Source organism: Sorex fumeus, unplaced genomic scaffold (genome assembly GCF_029834395.1).
Source record: "Sorex fumeus unplaced genomic scaffold, SorFum_2.1 ptg000007l, whole genome shotgun sequence".
Classification (NCBI taxonomy): domain Eukaryota; kingdom Metazoa; phylum Chordata; class Mammalia; order Eulipotyphla; family Soricidae; genus Sorex; species Sorex fumeus.
In genome coordinates this window covers 62,872,886-62,892,285 of record NW_026606064.1, presented here as the reverse complement: position 1 = coordinate 62,892,285, position 19,400 = coordinate 62,872,886, and the positions used below count along the sequence as shown (strand labels likewise).

General features: G+C 43.0%; 1 protein-coding gene across 1 annotated transcript in view; it reads right to left on the bottom strand.

The window, feature by feature from the left end:
• Positions 1 to 579: 579 nt before the first annotated feature.
• The window catches only part of PRTFDC1 (phosphoribosyl transferase domain containing 1), a 95,238-nt gene continuing 76,417 nt past the window's right edge, over positions 580 to 19,400 (bottom strand). The window contains exons 5-9 of the mRNA XM_056135684.1: positions 8,458 to 8,475; positions 5,938 to 6,020; positions 5,455 to 5,501; positions 1,903 to 1,979; positions 580 to 663 (exon numbers count right to left, since the gene is read on the bottom strand). Of these exons, the coding sequence (XP_055991659.1) occupies positions 616 to 663; positions 1,903 to 1,979; positions 5,455 to 5,501; positions 5,938 to 6,020; positions 8,458 to 8,475 (273 nt within the window). The 3' untranslated portion in view covers positions 580 to 615. The remainder of the gene's footprint in view (positions 664 to 1,902; positions 1,980 to 5,454; positions 5,502 to 5,937; positions 6,021 to 8,457; positions 8,476 to 19,400) is intronic.

Genomic DNA, 19,400 nt, shown 5'->3' with positions numbered 1-19,400 from the left:
GAAGCTCCAATCAAGAGCTGCCAGCAAGGGCTCATTTTATAACATCATTAAGATTCACTGTAGAAGGCAGTTCAGAAAGGCTTTGTCAAAGCAGATAATGATGGCCTGCCAGATTGCACAAACAAATTTATATTAGATTGTCCTTTCTCTCCCTTTTCTGCAGGGAAAGGTAGTTGCATTAGTTTCTGGATCTTGAGCTTAGCACCCCAACCCCCCAGCTTTTTAAGGTGGTAAAAATATTAGCAAAATGGAGTACACAGACAAACTGAGAAATATTTAATATTTGAGTAACTAGGAGGGGCTACAATAATCAAGCAGAGTGACTATCAAACAAAAGGAGGTCTCGTGTGAGATTGAGGCAGACAGATAGAACCCATGAGTCACAAAGTGGAATGTTTAAATTGGAACAAGTTAAATAAGAGCATTGCTCTTGTTTTCCTTCGGAACCTCCGAATCCTCTTTATATGATAATCTCTGAAAAGAAAGCATTCTCATTAAGACACTTCCCCACTGCCCTGCGTCCTTCAGTATTTTTCTGAGTGAGAATTTCCAGGGTGACAAACACAGTCGTAAGTTGGCTGTTACCTGGAACTTCGATGGTGAGAACATACTTCTTTAAACTCGATATTTTTCTTTGCCATGTTCATTGATCACACATATGTGCTGAAACAAGAAAGGACACACTGCTGTAACAAAATATTAGGCACAGAAAATGTGAGGCAATGATAATAGAACAATGCCATCTTTCAATGGACTTCTATATCATGTTTTTCTAAAGAGGTGTGTGTGCATTTATGTGTGTGTATGTGTGTGTGCGTGTGTGCGCACACATACAGGTATGTGTGTTCAAACGAAAGCAAACTATTCAAATGCTGGGCAAACATTTCTTCATTGTTTTGTTGTGATTGGGGGAGGGGGGACACCCAGTGTTGCTCAGGGGTTACTCTTGGCTCATTCAGGACTTACTCCTGGTGGGCTTGAGGGGCCATATGAAGGGTTGGGTCTGCAACCACCAGAAATGAAGAATAAACAATGCATTCACCATGTTGGAGACAGAAGTTTCCGACTGGGAAGGTTGTAGCTTTCTGAGTGAATGGGAAAACAGCCATGCTGAACACAATGTGGGTTTTTATTAGACTTTTCCGGGGTAGCAAGAAATGTGAACAGAATATTTTAAGAACCAAAAATGGAGAGAGGCTAACATAAGGAAAAATGGGTGATGTATTGGTAGGATTCTAGGGTAGCTCACCAGGGAACAGATAATCTGCTCCAACTCCTGCTGATGAGCCTCTGGACTCTCACTCTGCATCTCTGCTTGCTCAGTGGCTGCAGGCCCCAAACCCTGGATCTGTGTCTTTGGACTTTAAGGTTCTAATTCTTAGGAGAGATGAGGGAGAATCTGCTTGGCACCAACAGAGTTGGAGTAAGATGTTTCAGCACTGATCAGGGGCACACAGCTAGAGGTATCTATGTGGTGATGTGATACTTCCAAAGGGGCATGGTTCTGAGCTGCCACACCCTGTAATTGGTAGCTTCTAGATTTCAGATACTGACCCCCAAACAACAGATGGCTGAATGTGCCTATAATCATGGTTGGAGTGGGGATGGGGGGATAATCAAGGACTATGGAGAAAAATCATTCCATAATTCTGTGGTTTGGTTCCTTATTTCTTTAATTCAAAACAGAGATCATTAGAATTGCTTCTGCCATCCTAACATGACCATGGGTGAGGATTAATTGGGATTATAAGTGCAGAGTGAGTTGAATATTCCTGATACCGAAGATAGTCAATAAATGACAAGTCATCACTACTATGTCAGTGATTTGTTAAGTCAAAGTCACTGTAAACTTCTTGTGAAAAGTGGGAGAGAAGGGGCAAAGGATTTGCATGCAAGACTTACATTCAGATCTCGGAAATATTCATTGTAGTCTAGGGCATAGCCCACCACAAATAAATCTGGAATCTCAAATCCAGTATCTAAGTAGAGAGAGAAAAAAGAGAGAAAATTTAGGTAACATCAGCATATGCTCTATTTTTGGCACTTAAACCATGCATTCCATTCTTCTGAGGCAGAACTTAATCATAAGGGTGATAAGCAAGGCATAGGATGAGTTCATTAGGGACTTAGACCCGAGTGAGTGCTCAGCAAGACAGCACACGTGGGCAAACATACAAGGAAAAGTGACAGCACGACTACTGTATGGAACTGAGAAAGGACTCAGGCAGCCCACTGGGTAGCAAGAAGTCTGCGGGAGGCAGTTAGGTAGCCCTGCTGTTCCAGAGCAAGCAGATCGGGTGATATAACGCTCACAGACAAACTTGGAAAAGCATAAAGTGTAATTTGAGCAGAGAGTACTGTGAGAGTTGAATATTTACTGGTTAAGGGGCTGGACAATCAAAACTGGTGACAAGATGAAAGGAAATGAGGATGTTTAGCTTGAGAAAAAAAATGACAATGGTTATTTTAATGGTAGTTTGGTAGTGCGGTTTCCTTCCTTCCTTCCTTCCTTCCTTCCTTCCTTCCTTCCTTCCTTCCTTCCTTCCTTCCTTCCTTCCTTCCCCTTACTTCTTTCTTCCTCCTTTTTTCCTTTCTCCCTTCCTTTCTCCCTTTCTTTTTCCCTTTATTTTTTCTCTCTTTCTTTCTTTCTTTCTTTCTTTCTTTCTTTCTTTCTTTCTTTCTTTCTCTCTTTCTTTCTTTCCTGCTAGGGATCAACCTCAGGTTCTCCCCTATGTATGGCAAATGCTCCATCACTGAATTACATCCCTGTACTCCTGATGTTATTCTTTGAGTTACAACACAGATAGTGAACTAACAATGTAGTTAGCAATGCATTCGCTCTCTTTTCATTGAGGGAAATATGAAAAGAAATAGATTTATTAATTACTGTTACTTATTTATATTTTGCAGAGTAGGGAATCAAACTTAGGGCCTCACACATGTGAGACATGTGTTCTACCATGGAGCCACACATTTGGTCTGGAAGAAATGAATTTAAACAAAGCACATGGTCGTTAGGTTAAGCAAGGGAAGAAGTGATGGAAAGGAAGACGACATTTATTGGAGAGCATCCTCAAGAAACAGACTATAGCTCTCCTTCAAAGATTTATTTTTGTTGTTGTTGTTTGAAATTTGGATAACCTGGTTACTATAGAGTTAACTTTCATAATTTTGATATATGAAGTTACTGCACCTTCACCACTACCAAAGGCTCAAGACTCTCTCTTTCAAAGATCTGAAAACAGAATACATAAACCTATGCTCAAGTGATTTTTTTAGACATTCTAGGTTTTGTATTGCAGATGGAGAGATGTACTTTTATGACTGGGCTATGGAAAAGCCAGTGGACTTAGAGGGAGGCAAAAACCATTTTCTTCATTATTCACCAACACCTTGATCTTATGCTCTTTCAATGCTTTCACATGGAAAAATCAACTGGCTCCTACTTATAGAGTGTGCTGGAGGTAGCAGATTGAATTTTTAGGGAATTGCATTACATATCACAGTAATAAGCCTGCTTGTTCTCTCCTAACCACAGATGTCTTAAGAAAAAAAAGAAAGAAAGAAAAGTGAGAGTGAAAGAAAAGATGTCAGAGTCTATAAAAGATGTCATTGGGCATATTGGAAAGAGCCAATTATGGGAAAGGAACAAAAGGTACAAACCCTCACAAATTCAGAGAGAAAAAGGCAACAGATTCCAATCTAACTCAAAGATCGTTTCGTGAATTCCAGGGATTCGAGCACTGGCCTGGTGTGCAGCTGACCCTGGTTCCATTCTCAGCATGGACCCCGAGCATGCTGGGTGTTACCCCAACTCCAACCATCACCCCTCCAGATAAAAGAAAAGAAACAATAATGCTCTGATGGTTGTGCCAAGGCACATCATAACCTTTTTTGGTGCTAGCTGCAATTACTCTTCTGAATGTTGTAAATATAAGAAACATAAAAAATGAGTAATTAGTTGGTTATGTCAGAAGTGGATATATTTCAACTTCAGAAGTGGCTGCATTTCAACTTCAGTTAAAAATCTCATCTATACACTAGCTACACTATTTCCTTAGATTTCTCGCTCTAACTTAACGACAACCAGATTCTATTCCTTCAGCCTGCCACCGAACAGGAACAAGCTCTCTGATCTGTCTGCCCAGAACAGAGAGTGTTTAGCACTAGTACATCTTGCAAAGGAACGAAGTTTGTTTTGAGACAAAGAAGTCACTGTGGAAATGTCACGGGCACAATAACCATCCAGAGTGTTCTATGCTTGCTCTCACGCTGGTGCAGCTTGCTCCTGAGGACTCCAGTCAAATTCAAACCCAAGGCTTTAGAGCAAAGAACGGTTAAAAAGAAAAAAAAAAAACAAGCTGAAGTCTGTATGTGCAAGTGAAGAAAGAAGTTGCTTCTATTGCTAGCATAATAAATAATCAAGTAGCTCCTCTACACTATCTGGCATCAGAATTCTTGGGACTGTGGAGAAAAGGCAGGAAAGTACCCAGAGGAAGTAAGGCTTCCATAACACATGTTTGAGGTCAAGTGTGAAGATAGTATCTGGCGATACTTGCTCTGCTGATTCTGTGTTATTAAACTCCTGTTTGGAGGTGGCAGTGGAGATCTCGAATTTCCCTTTCTTGAGGTTTTGAAATTCAGGCTTGTTAGAATGGGGGAAGAGTTCAACAGGCTGAGTGCATGAGGCCTGAGTTCAGTTTCTGACCCAGCATGCTGCTCTGGATACCACTAGGGAGTGAATCCTGTGAACCGAGTTGGGAGTTGCCCCTGAGCATCGATGATGTGACCCCAAAACTAACTCAATTTTAAAAGGTCAGGTTTGGGGCTAACGGAATAGTATAATGGGCAAGGCGCCTGGCTTTGCATGCAGCCAAGCTGGGTTCAATCTCCAGCATCCCATATGGTTCGCTGAGCACTGGCAGAAGTGATTCCTGAGTGCAGAGCCAGGAGTAACCCTGAGCATCGCCATAGGTGGCCCAAAAAAACAAATGCAAACAAACAGACTTGTTCAATGTCAGCATTGTGCTGAGTGGTTAGTTCCTGGGGACAATATGAAAATCCTCTAAACCTTTAGTAGTTGTTCTGTGTCCAACCAGTGGGAATCTCATGCACTCGAGTCATTTGGTGGGGTGGGGAGTGGGGAAGTACGTCTACTTCAGTTGAAATTTCTTAGCTGTGTTCTTTGGTGTTAGGAAATTAGGGAAAATCTCCAAATCAAAATATCCAATGCAAAAACAAACAACTCCCTAGGAAACCTACCAAACCAACTATCTAGTGCATAAAGAGTTACTGGAAAAGAGGCTATGAGAACATTAGGGGTTTTGGGACGGGTTTGATCTCCCTGGTGTGGCTCTGGGACTGTCCCACTTAGCTTCCACTTCATAGGGAATACCATCAAACAGCAACTTTTGAACCATAAAATACCACCCAACAGAACCTCCCAACACTTACAGTCAGGTCGAAAGCCATGTCTCTGAGGTGTTCTCTTCACCAGCAAACTACCATTCGAGAGGAAAAAAAGGAAAAGGGGGTGGGGGAGGGATGGGGAAACCATAGGTCAAAAGAAAAAAAAATCTGGATAAATTTGCAAGAAGAACAAAGCCGCATGAAATGATACAAGTCAAGTACATGCTATTCCCCAGGCACAAGTGAGACCTTCCCAGAGACCTGGAATTCCCACGCTGATTGAATAAAGCCATGGGATGGGGGTGCTGGTTCCCATGTTCCGTCAGCTGTTCCTGTGAAGGGCTCACACAGGCAGCGGGAAGAGGGACTCAGCCTCCCACTCCAGCCTGTCCCCTTCCCTGTGGCTCCCTCCCAGGCTAGCCATCAAGTGAACTTTTTGTTGAATATGGCCAAACCACAAAGTCTAGAGCAGAGGGCCACTGGTTTCAGATGGCATGTTGGATTAGATGCAGTGATGTTCTTACCCACCTGGCCACCTTAATCATGTTGGGCTCGTATTTCTTGATGCGGCTCAGCAGTGCTCTCATGGTTCTCCCCGTGCCCACGACATCCTTTGCAAAGAGGACAAAGAAATTCAACCAAGAGGCTAGAGTAGGGTAGGCTGTTTGTCTTGCACACGGCCAACCCAGGTTCAATTCCTGGCATCCCATATGGTCCCCTGAGCACTGCCAGGAGTGATTCCTGAGTGCAAAGCTAGGAGTAACCCCTGAGCATTGCCAGGTATGACCCAAAAAAGAAATTCAACCAAATGTATAGAGCATAGATTTTCATTTTTTTTTCATACAAGATAGATGGTTCTATTCCTTTGCCATAATGATTTATCACTAGAATTGCCATCCAAATGGAATCAGCGTGGAGGCAGGTTTTCTGTGTGTTTGTCTTGGTTTTAAGAGAGGTGCCTCTTTCTAAAACCAAATTATTTTATTTTGTTTTACTTATTGGCTTTTTGGGTCATACCTGGTGATACTTAGGAGTTTCTCCTGGCTCTGCACTCAAGAATTACTTCTGGTAATGCTCAGGGGACCATATGGGATGCCGGGGATTGATCCTGGGGTGGCCGCGTGCAAGGCAAATGCTGTATTATCGCTCTGGCCCCAGAGGTGCCTCTTTCTAGAAGCTGAGGGGGCTCTGTTGTTGACTTTCTGGAATCCCTAAGCTGAGTTCAAAGGCGAAATGCAGCCCTTGGAGAGCCTTTTTCTGTTTAGATCTGTGCAGGCACATCCAGGGGCAAAATTTGCCCCCAAGGTGATGGAACCCAATAGGAAACTCATGAATTTTTATGGACAACATGGGTTGGGCACTTGATTACACCCGATGGAGCACTGCCACCCCCAAGTCACCACCCCCACCCCCAATCAATGGGAGACTGACTGGGAAGTGGCATGTGTCTGGGACGCAGCTGGACTGGCTGGCGGGGAAATTCTGAGGGTGTGAGCTTGCAGCGGCTGCAGCTCGTTCCCACCAAGGACCGCTGCACAATGAGGCGGGTGAGGGTAGCAGAACTGTATTGTCCTCGAGACAGAAATCAGCTGTCAAGAGCTGATTATCAAAACAACAGGTCTGAATTTAGCCTGAGTTGGGCAATTCATTTGGCTCGAAGCTCTACTTCACGGGTTATTTTGAGCCTGAAGAAACTGCAGATACATACGGCACAGCAATTGTGTAACAAAAGCTTGAAAAAGGGACCCTGGGAGTTCCTAGATGAGAATGCCCAGGCGGGTGCCTGAACTCTCAGAGGCCATTTGCAGTGTGGCAGGAGGGCCCATTCTTTCTTTCTCCTTGTTTTAGAAACAGACAACCCACTGGCATGCAATGTCCTTTCGATTGCCATTTTAAAATTTAATTTATTTATTATTATTTTTTTGCTTTTTGGGTCATACCCGGCGATAAACAGGGGTTACTCCTGGCTTTGTACTCAGGAATTACTCCTGGCAGTGCTCAGGAGACCACTTGGGATGCTGAGAATCGAACCCGGGTCGGCCGCGTGCAAGGCAAACTCCCTACCAGCTGTACTATTGCTCCACCTCCTCAATTGCCATTTTTTAAACTGGTGGTATTGATAGTTTGGATGCAGAAGGGAAAACTGGTCAATGTCATTAGAGCTCATTTGCAGTCACACTGAGTTGAGGGTGGGAAGACTGTGAACCCTGAGAAGACTCAGAGGTTTGGAGCACACGTTTTGCATGTCTGAGACCTTGGTTTGATTCCCTGACCCCTACATTGCACGACCTCCAAGCACCACCAGACCACTGCCTCACCTAGCCACCCAACCCCCACAAAATCCCAAAAGGGTGAAAAGAATTCCAGTTGACTTACTATTTAAGTAAACTGAAGTGGGCCATTTTTTTTTGTTTTTTTCATTGTTTTGTTTTGTGAAACTGTCTCATTCACAAGTAGATATAAGCATCAGTTTTTGTTTTTTAATATAGGAGTACTGCTGTTTATTCAGCCACTGACTAAGCTGACTGAAGCGGGCATGAGCTCCACTTTAAAAAATTTTTTTTATTGAACATCCATGAGATAGACCATTACAAAGCTGTTTATGATTAGGTTTCAGTCATACAATGAACCAGCACCCATCCCTCCACCATGTATATTCCCCATCACTAATATCCCTGTTTCCCTCCCACCGTCCCCCAACATCCCACCCCCACCCTCAGCCTCTGTCTATGGCAGGCACTTTCTTTCCTTCTCTCTCTCTCCTTTCCCTTTTGTGCATTATGTTTATAAGCATCAGCTTAAACAGATATAAAATAAAATCAACTACCTTAGATATAAAATAAAATCAAGTACCAAGCAGTTTTTATTGCAGATTTCTAGTATTATTTTTGTTATTTTCTATCTAGTGGTTCTAGCTGGCTTCAATAAATTTGGAGAGGCTCCTTCCAGTGGAAATTTGGTAAGTCCTCGGTCACTTTGCTTACAAGGTGTCTGTTTTGAAATTTACCATTGGTTTCTTTTAATGAGCACAAGGAAAAGTCAGCTTACCTCAACAATGAGGACATTCTGAAATGGAAAAAGAAGTTCTTTAGAATAGGATTCAAATCTGCCTCACAAGATACAGAATTATTTTGCTGATGGTTAGAATTTCACAATTTGCTACTTGTCTGTCACCCATTTGTATCATCCCAATGCTTGGAGCTACTCAAGTTCCAGAACCCTCTCAACAGTCACTCTCCAATTCCTTGGGGCAGTGAAAATGACAGTTGTGCTCCAGATAGCTTCAAGCTTACCTTAGACCCTATCCCACTTGAAGAGAGAGCCATTAAGTTGTCCCACCTCCAGACACCTGGCAAATGCTCCCACCCTCCAGCATTCTTTGGGTACGAAGCTTACTGCTATAAATGAGCATTAACTGGGTTGATGTCAAGAGAGACCGTTTTCTGTAGGACCATGCTTTCGGCCAGGGTAGCCCTATTTCTGCATAGCCCTGGGGCATGAGGGATTCAATATTTACTTTTGAATGCTTAGTGCTGAGAAAGAAAATAGGCTAGTGAGAGCACTAGGAAGAGTATGGTTGGTATATTTAAATATATATATACAATAATAGGTGGAAATGATCATGCTGAACAGTATATATGAACACACACACACACATATAGGCTTTTTGGGTCACAGTGGCAATGCTCAGGGGTTACTCCTGGCTCTTCACTCAGGAGTTACTCCTGGTGGTGTTCGGTTACCATGTGGGATGCTGGGGATTGAACAAGGGTTGGCTATGTGAAAGGCGAATGCCCTTCCTGCTGTACTATTACTTCAACCCTAGGCTGGCATATTTTTTAATTCATTAATTTGGTAGGGGCTGGAGCAATAGCACAGCGGTAGGGCGTTTGCCTTGCACGCAGACAACATGGCCGACCCGAGTTCGATTCCTCTGCCCTCTCGGAGAGCCCGGCAAGCTACCAAGAGTATCTCGCCCGCACGGCAGAGCCTGGCAAGCTACCCGTGATGTATTCAATATGCCAAACACACTAACAAGAAGTTTCACGATGGAGACGTTACTGGGCCCGCTTGAGCAAATCGATGCACAACGGGAGGACCGTGGACCGTGGACTGTGGTAGGGGAGGCTCCCAAGCAGTGCTGGGGAGACCCAGGATCCTCTCTCAAGAGTTTTTAGTCAATTCAGCGTGTGAGTCAATGTGAGGGCTGGAGGAGGTGGTGCTGCTTCTGCCCTGGATGACAGGGATTACCTGGGCCCCCCGGTGTCTGGGGTCTCCAGGACTGTACCTGGTGATGCTTAGGAGACCAGTTGGTGCTGGGGATCAAAGTAGGGTCAGTTGCATGCTGGGGTATGCCTTATCCCTGCACAATCTCTCCGACCCTAGTTTCTACTTTCAGTGACATGGTATGCTCCCAGGCTCTATATAATCCAGACATTTCTCTTCTTCTCTCTCAGAACTCGAAATTTCATCCTAATTTCTTGTTCAATACTTGCCCCATGAAACTATAAACTCCACAGGTGTAGGATCTTGTTTGTCTGGCTTACCATTGTATTCTCACTCTCTAGCATAATACTTACCTACAGATGGCTAGAAGTTGTTTGTTGGCCAAAGGAATAATAACTGAATAATAATAATAACTTAATAACTGAATATATATACATATATACATATATTAGACTGAACCTCACGCATGAGTGAAGTCCCATGGAACCCAGGTAATGAGGAACTTTGTGACCTTGAACTCTGGGCTCAATGGAACCCAGGAGCAGAGATCCTCTGCCTGCTTCCCCCAGTCTCCAGTGACCCAGGGGTCACACCCATAAGCCACTTCCTGCAGGTGCCAGATAATCTCCTCATTGGCCATCCTCCAGAACTCATGGCTGCTTCTCCCGGAAGGGAGCATAAAATGAGGCCCCCATAACCATGCCACAAGACTCTGCGCCAAGCTGCTTTCACTCGGAGCACCCCAGAGGGGGGGTGGGTGAGAGCCCTCCCCGCCCCAAGGGACCCAGCCCCTGGTAGCCAATCTCCACTACCCAACCACCATCATGCTCCAGGCCGCTTTCCACACGCTCGGACCAAGCCTCACGTATGAGTGAACATATTCCTGGACACACTATAAGACACTCCCTACCCATTTTCCATAATTACCACACCATATTTGATGGGGTTCAGACAGTAGGCAACAAATCATAGAGGGAAATATATATATATACATGTATACATATATACACATATATACATATATATATATATATATATATATATATATATATCTTGGAGAGCCCGGCTAGCTACCAAGAGTATACCGCCCACACAGCAGAGCCTGGCAAGCTAACCGTGGCGTAATCGATATGCCAAAAATAGTAACAATAATGGGTCACATTCCCCTGACCCTGAAAGAGCCTCCAATATGACAGTGTCAGGAAAGAGTAAAGAGAGGCTCCTAAAATTTCAGAGCTGGAGCACTCTTTACAATAGCCAGAAACTGGAAGAAACCTGAATGCCCAAGAACAGATGACTGGTTAAAGAAACTTTGGTACAACTACACAATGGAGTACTATGTAGCTGTTAGAAAAGATGAAGTTATGAAATTTACATATAAGTGGTACAATATGGAAAGTATCATGCTAAGCCAAATGAGTCAGAAAGAGAGGGATAGACATAGAAAGATTGCATTCATCTGGGGGATATAAAGTAACAAAATATGAGATTAATACCCAAGAATAGCTGAGATCAGCACCAGGAGCATTACTCCATAACTTAGAGGCCAGCCGGGTATCCTAGAGGAAAGGGCAGTTTAGATAGAGAAGGGAGCACCAAATAAAGGGTGTTTGGAGGATCCTCCCAGGAGGGGAGATGCATGTCGAAAGTAGACTATGGACTGAACATGTTTGCCACTCAATGCCTCTTTTGCAGACCGCAACACCCAAAAGGAGAGAGGGAACACAGGGGATTGCCCTGCCACAGAGGCAGGGGGGGTTGGGGGGATGGGGGTGGGGGGTATATTATCCATGGTGGTGGAAAATGGGCACTGGTGGAGGGATGGGTATCTGATCATTGTATAATCGAAACCCAAGCACAAAAAATTGTAAATCTACAACTGTACCTCATGGTGTTTCACTAATAAAAAAAAAAGAAAAAAATCATTACCATAACCATCATCATAATAATAAAAGACTTGGAGAAAATCTGCTTCAATCAGAAAAAAAAAATTTCAGAGCTGGGACGAATGGAGACGTTTCTGGCGCCTGCTTGAGTAAATAGATAAAAAACGGGATGGCAGTGTTACAGTCATACATTTATATATATATATTATATCTAATATCTAATATCTAATATGTATATCAGTTATATATATTAGATCTTATTAGATCTAACATATATATTAGAAGACTAATATCCACGGCCAGGGAAAATAGGGGCTAGGAAGACTAGTCAATGGTTGGAATCAACCACAAGTGTGTGTGAGGCTAAGGGGAGGTAAGATAGAGAAGGGAACAATATGATCATAATAGCTGGAAATGATCATTCTGGACAAGAACTGAGTGTTAAAAGCAGGTAAAGGGATATTCCTGATAACCTTTCAGTATCTGCTTTATTGCAAAACTCAATGCCCAAAAGGAGAGAGAGAGAGAGAGAGAGAGAGAGAGAGAGAGAGAGACAGAGACAGAGAGACAGAGAGCAGAGAGACAGAGAGCAGAGAGAGAGAAGTGCCTACCATAGAGGCAGGCTGTGGGGTGGGGGTGGGGAGATGGGAGGAATCTGGGGACTCTGGTGCTGGGAAATGTACACTGGTGGAGGGATGGGTGTCGAAACACTGTATGACTGAAACCTAATCATGAACAACTTTGTAAGGGTCTCACAGAGATTCAATAATAAGTAAATAAATTGAACCAGTTAAATGTATAAGTAGTTACATGCCAATACTCTCTTATCAAATTCATACATGACTGTGTATGATCTCTCAGTGTGATGGTGCCTTTAGATATTCATTCATTTATCCCTGTGATTCAGACAATACTCTTTTGAAAGGAGGGTCTTGGGCCACACTCAGCAGTGCTCAGGGACTCAGGGCTCAGTCCTCGTTCTGTGTTCAGAGGTCACTACCAGCATTGCTTGGGGGAACCATTTGTGGTGCTAAGGGTTGGACAGGGGCTGGCCACCTGCAAGGCAAGCAAGTGCCTTAACTCCTGTACTATTTCTCTGGCCTCCATATAATTTTTGTGTGTGTGTGTTTGTTTAGTTTTGGTTTTTGTGTCACTTCCAGCTGTGTGCAGGGTTACTATGGGCTCAGGGATCACTCCTAGCAGGTCTGGGGGCCTTATAGGGTTCTGGGAATTGAACCCAGGTGGACCATGTGTAAGGCAAGCCTTATCCACTGTACTGCCTTTTTGGCCCTGTTCACATAATACTTTAAAAATTAGATCAGCTTTTCACTTTGGCTATCTTACTTCTGATACAAAAAAGATTTAAACAATAAAATTATTAGGCAAATAGCCAAAAACTTGCTTAAGTTTGCACTATATACGTGTGTGTGTATATATATACATATATAGTGCAAATTTTATATAATAAATTTTATATAATATACATTCATATGTATATATGAATGTATATTATATAAATGTGTATGTATTTGGGGGATGTTTTTGGGCTATCCTCAGTGATGCTCAGCTTACTCTGGGCTCTATGCTCAGGAATCATTCCTGATGGGCTTAGGGACTATATGGGGTGCTGATGATTAAACCTGGTTTGGCTGTGTGCAATCCACCCACTCTACTTTCACTCCAGGCCTGCCCATTGGTATTCTGAGCACATTTGCTACTATACTATGGCCTGAACCATCAATACATAAGTGGGAGCTGAGATGTGCATTTTAACTTACTCTCTCTCTCTCTCTCTCTCTCTCTCTCTCTTTCTTTCTTTTTTATTTCATGGGCCATAGTGGCAGTACAATAGGTACATGGGACTTACTTCTAGCTTTATGCTCAGGAATTTGTCCTGGCAGTGCTCAGGAGATCCTACTTGATGCTAGGGAATCAAACCCAGGGAAGCATGTCCAAAGCAAATGCCCTAGCATTTTAGCATTTTAGTTTTATTAAGGCTTACCAACTATGTCCACTAGTGAAATCTTTAGAGAATACTTGGTTTAATTAGATTTCCTAGTTGAAGATCTTTTTTTGTTTCAGTCTTATAAAGAAAAGTATTCTGAACTGTTAGTTTGCATTCTTGTCTACTTAAGTGAACAGAAACGAAAGCTCTTTTCAGAACTCCCCAAACAAGAGAAATCTTTGAAAAGATTAATTCAACTGTAAAATAGGATGGTGGCTGCAAAGTGGAACTTGAATATGTACTAATCCACAGACAGATAGTGAAAAAAAATCCCTAAACAATTTTAAAATCAAAGAAATGCATCCAAATGTTCAAAATTCAATATAAAAGTCTAAGGATCTAAAAAATATCCATATGTGTCTGTTTCAAGCTGTTTGAAAAAATATTTTTAAGGGCTGGAGAGATAGTACAGCAAGTAGGGCACTTACTTTGCACACAGCTTATGCAAGATCAATCCCTGGCACCACGTAGGTACCCTAAGCACCATCAGAGGAACCTCTGAGCACAGAGTCAGGAGTAAGCCCTGGGCACAGTTGGATGTGACTGAAAAATGAAACATATATATGAATGTATAAAAGAAATATAGGTTATATACTATATGCACTAACATACACCTCAGAGACCAGAGTCCTATGAAAACAGAACGAGAACGCTATTTGGGTATCCCAAAGAGGAATCAAAAGAGCTATGCTTGGAATATAACATTTCACTCAAGTGAGAGATGGAATCCAGAGTTCCAAACTCTGTCATCAATCAAGAATCAGGGATGCTGTCCTGTTTGTCAAGGCATTGAAAATCAGATGGGCCGGACATGTAATGCGATTTAGAGATGACTGCTGAACTAGAGCTGTTACTGACTGTATTCCACAGGACATCAGAAGGACATGTGGCTGCCCACCTACGAGATGGTCAGACTTCTTCGTCAAAACCCTGAACAAATGGTTTGAGGCTCTTGGTATTCCTGAGCAAGCAGATGCCATTGGGCTTCACTAGCACGTAACAGGGACGAATGGAGATGTTACTGGTGCCCGCTCGAGCAACTAGATGATCATCGGGATGACAAGTGATACAAGTGATACTATATGCAATACAAACACATAAACATATATATATGTATATTGATATTTTTTGAAGAGCTATGTTGGATGCCAGAATTTGATACCTAATACCTCCTGGTTGACCCATCACTTTAAAAGAAACCTTTGAGCACTAAACTGGGAGTAGCCTCTGAGCACTGCTGAATGTGGCCTCCAAACAATTAAATAGAAAATACTTTCCTTATCGATGTTCCAAGGAAGTTACTTTGTTACGACTCTTATCTTCTGGACTAAACATATTTTTCTCACTAAAGACTCAAGGAGCATATATTACCTTTTTTTATTTGGGGGGAGGCCTCACCTGGCAGTGCTTTAGTGCTCACTCCTGGCTCTGTGCTCTGTCCTGGTGGAGTTGAGGAACCATATGGGGTGCCAGGGATGAGGCCTGGATCTGCTACATGCAAGGCAGGAACCTTACTCGCTGTCCTATCTCTCCCACTGCTATTTCTTTTTTAAATTTTTTCACCTATATTAACCCCTGTTACTTACTTTTCCTATCACCTTCTCTGTCTAATATTGCAACAATCCTTTTTTCCCCTTAAAGCTAGCTATTCTTTCTTGAAAAGATAATTATGGGTAAGCAATTGGTTAATTGTGGCTTGACTGTATTTTTTTCAGTGGGGTTTGGAGGACCTAGGAAGCAAAATAGTGGATACTGTGTTGTAAAAGCACAAAGACCTTTCTGTGTGGACAGTCCATGCTAAACAGGTTTTTCTTGGGCTAAGTGATTGACAGTGGAAGACTGACATAGCAAAGATCTGTTATTGAGAAGGAAATATGGAATCTACACCACTTTAGTAAGTTACAGAGTGTAGCCATTCATATATGTTTATTTCCCTTCACAGATCACCTTCCTCCCTCCCTCCCTCCTTCCCTCCCTCCCTCCCTCCTCTCTCTCTCTCTCTCTCTCTCTCTCTCTCTCTCTCTCTTGTTTTTCCCTATTTTGGGGCATATGTGGCAGTGTTCAGGGGCTTCTCCCTGCATATTGCCGTAGCAAGGTACTAAATTCCAAGAACTCCAGCCCATGAAGTGGTCTCTCCAACACTGTGTTTTCAAATATTGTCATCACTCACCTCTGTCCCTGTCCAGGTACTCAGGGAGGTACCTGTTGTGTGAAGTGCTCATCTGCCAACCAAAGCTACGCCCTTTAGAGCCAGACTGGCATGCAAAACAAATAAGTAACCTGGAAAGAAGAGGCAGCTTCCCAGCTTTGGAGGGGTTTCCACTAATGTCTAAGAGAACAAATTTCTTTTCATCTTTTCATTTTAATGCAGAAAGATTAGCTCTATGAACTAAGGGTAGAGAGTAACTAACTCATCCTGGATGAGAGAGATAGCACAAAAGGATTGTGCACAGGCCTTGCATGCATGCTCTTAGAGCTGAGTTTCTTCCCTGGTCAGTAGCAGTGCATCGAGGAGCTGAGCACTGAAAACTGAGGTCTACAGAGCAGGACAGGACCAGTTTTGATTGGGAGGGGCCCTGGACCTCCCGAGAACCGCATGTGCCCTCACTTCCTGCTTGCCCCCCAAATTAAAATGAACTAATCTTTAGGCTATGTGTCTATAACGCTTAGGTGTTTGGGAAATGCTCATGAAATGAGTCCATACTTTTGATGGCATTTCTTTTTCTAGTTCTATTGTCATCCTTTTTTTGTGTGTGTATGTGGGTGGGGGTGGTGTGGTCTTTTTTTTTTTAATATTTTCTTAATTTTTTTTAATGAATCACCATGAGATACAGTTACAGACTTACAAACTTTCGTGATTAGGATTCAGTCATACAATGATTGAGTATCCATCTTTCCACCAGTGCCTATTCTCCACCACCAATATTCCCAGTATCAGTGTAGTCTTTTGACCATACCCAGAAGTGTTCCAGGGTAATTCTGATAGCATTCAGGGCACTATGTGCAATGTTACTGATCAAACTTGGCTGGCCATTATCAAGTGTCTAAACTGCTCTTCTATTCTTCTGCTCCGTTTTTCTTTTCTTAATGATGCACAATTTCCTTTAGCTAGACTACCATTAATATCCCTGCTTTTAATTTTTCAGTAAGAAATATTCTCAAATCAAATCTCCCCCACCCCTACCTCCTGCCCCTGCACCCCATCCCCTTACTTTTTTTCCTTTTGAGTGGGGGACTTCGGAAATTTGTCCTGAAACCACTGTGCTTTCTTCAACACTTCCAGTTTGATAACTTTGATCATTGAATGGGTCCTGAGTGCCAGTTACTGTCCCAGGCCTCTCATAACACCTCACTCATTTTCTCCCTAGAGAGCCAGGCAGCTCCGCAGCCTGAAATCACAGCGAAAAGAAGGAGGAACTGAAGAGAGGTTACAGCAGGGAAGGCGCTTGCCTTGCATGCAGCTGACCCTGGTTCAATTTCCAGCACCACATATGGTCCCCCGAGCACTGTTAAAAGTGTTCTCTGAGTTCAGAGCCAGGAGTTAGCCCTGCACACAGCTAGATATGCCCCCCACCCCCAACTAAAACAAAGAAACAAATTGCTGAGGAGACTCTAGCCTATGGGCTTTCTTCCTTTGCTATTGCATGAGCCTACTGGAGCTCATCACATCAAGCCTCCTAAAGAAAATGAAATGAAAGCAGAGAATGATGTCAGTCGAAATAATGTTTTGAGCCAATCAAAGGGTGCCTGCTTTGCCTCCCTGCGTTCCCGGTGTGAGTCGTTGCTCCCAAGCACATCTCAAGTGATTTTCACATCCCAAGCCTACTTCCAGTCCTTTAAAATGCAAAGCGGCTGCAGTCTAAGCCCAGGCAGGGTGGTTTTGGCTGTGGTCACACCAAGGGGAAAGCTGGCAGCAGTGAGGAACTGATTGTGAATGTGAAGAATGAGTGGGAGCGCGAGTATCAACCCCACGGGGGAAGGAACACACTTCAGCATTTTGCAAGATGATAACTTGCAACATCACCTACACCATCCACTAGTCTGCATTTCCACGAGTTCTCTTAGCCTCGTTGGAGGCAATTCAAAGGAATGATTCAAATATAAAGGGCAGACACGGATGGACAAAGCTCTGGCAGGTTCCGACACACCATTCTGCTGTTTGATTAGAAACTTCTTGGAGGTGGGCAGCATGGTGTTGCGGGTGGGGGAAGCACAGGACTGCTGGAATCCTGAACTTCACTTGTACATCTGCGTTTCCACCTAGCAAGATTTGGGCCTGTTTCCATGGATTTATTTCACTCTTTCAGAGATTCAGTCAAACATGAGTAAGATCTTTGAAGTGCCAGGATTCAATGGACTTTGAAGAAATTCAGCCAGAAAGCATGTTGTGCAGGCAGTTTAAACACATGAGTAAAATAGTTTAGTTTTACTATTATTATTTTAACTTAGTGAGCCATTGAATTTAATTTTGGAGGGTTTTCTCTATTCAAGAAGGATGACCTATTTAGAACCATTTAGCCAGCTGCCCTTCTGAGTTTCCATCCCCCTGCTCTAAAGAAAGAAGGAAAGAAAAGTTTGAAAAATAAAAGGAGACAAAGAAGGAAAATAAAAGGAAGGGGGATGGGAGAATCTCCCTTTTTCTGCACCTTTAATATTTTAATTATTTTTGGGGTTTGTTTTAGTTTCTGGCTACACCTGGCTATGCTCAGGGCTTACTCTTGGCTCTGTGCTCAGAGATCACTCCTAATGGGGCTCAGGGAAACATAGGTGGTGCCGGGGAGCATACCCAGATCAGCCATAGTGCAAGGCAAGTGGCCTACCTGCTATACCATCTCTTGGGACCCTTCTACACAATTTAATGTACATGGATTACATAAGTTCCAAAGTAGAGTTATAGACACAGAACGTGTGTATAGATTATCTGTGTTATAGAGACAAATAAATCAACTATATGGACAATATCAATTGATGATAAGTCACAAATACTGAAATGTAGATCGAAGAGAGGCAGGTTTAGGGGGAAGAAGAAGGGGACAGAAAGGTTTGCAGGGAGTAACACAAGAATATAGTGGAGGTTCTTGAGTATATAGCAGTAAAGTTGTGCACTGAAACCATAGCCGGTAATTGACAAACAACAGGGGGAAGGAATGTTAGACTAAAGGTGAGGTGGACATGGGGGGCCATGGGCACCTTGGCAAGCAGGGCTGAGCAGTAACTTTGAGCATCAGTACCAGAAACTTGATCACTACTGTAACCTTGTTACATGAATTATGATAACATTAACCTGTAGCACAGTTCTCCCATTGTTCATCGATTTGCTCGAGAGGGCACCAGTAACGTCTCCATTGTGAGACTTGTTACTGTTTTGGGCATATCGAATATGCCATGGGGAGCTTGCCAGGCTTTGCCGTGTGGGCGGGATACTCTCAGTAGCTTGCCGAGAGGGACGGAGGAATCGAACCCGGGTCAGCCGCATACAAGGCAAACGCCCTGCCCTCTGTACTATTGCTCCAGCCAACATAAACCTAAAAATTAAAAAAAAAACAAAAAAACAAAACAAAACAAAACAAAAAAAACCACGCAGCTACATATGAGTTTCAAATAAATAACATGTTACTTTTTAGTTGATGCTCCCAATATTTCATGGGACATACTAATAATAAACTACATTACACTAAAACTGTAATCAGGGCTGGAGAGAGAGAACAGGAGTTAAGATACTTGTCTTGCATGGCTGTTTGATCCCTGGCTTTGCATAAGGATATCTATGCTCCTTCAGGAATGATCCCTGAGCACAGAGCCAGGTGTAAGCCCAGAGAATCACAGGGTGTGACCCCAAAACCTAACCAAACAAACAACCATAAAAAAAAACA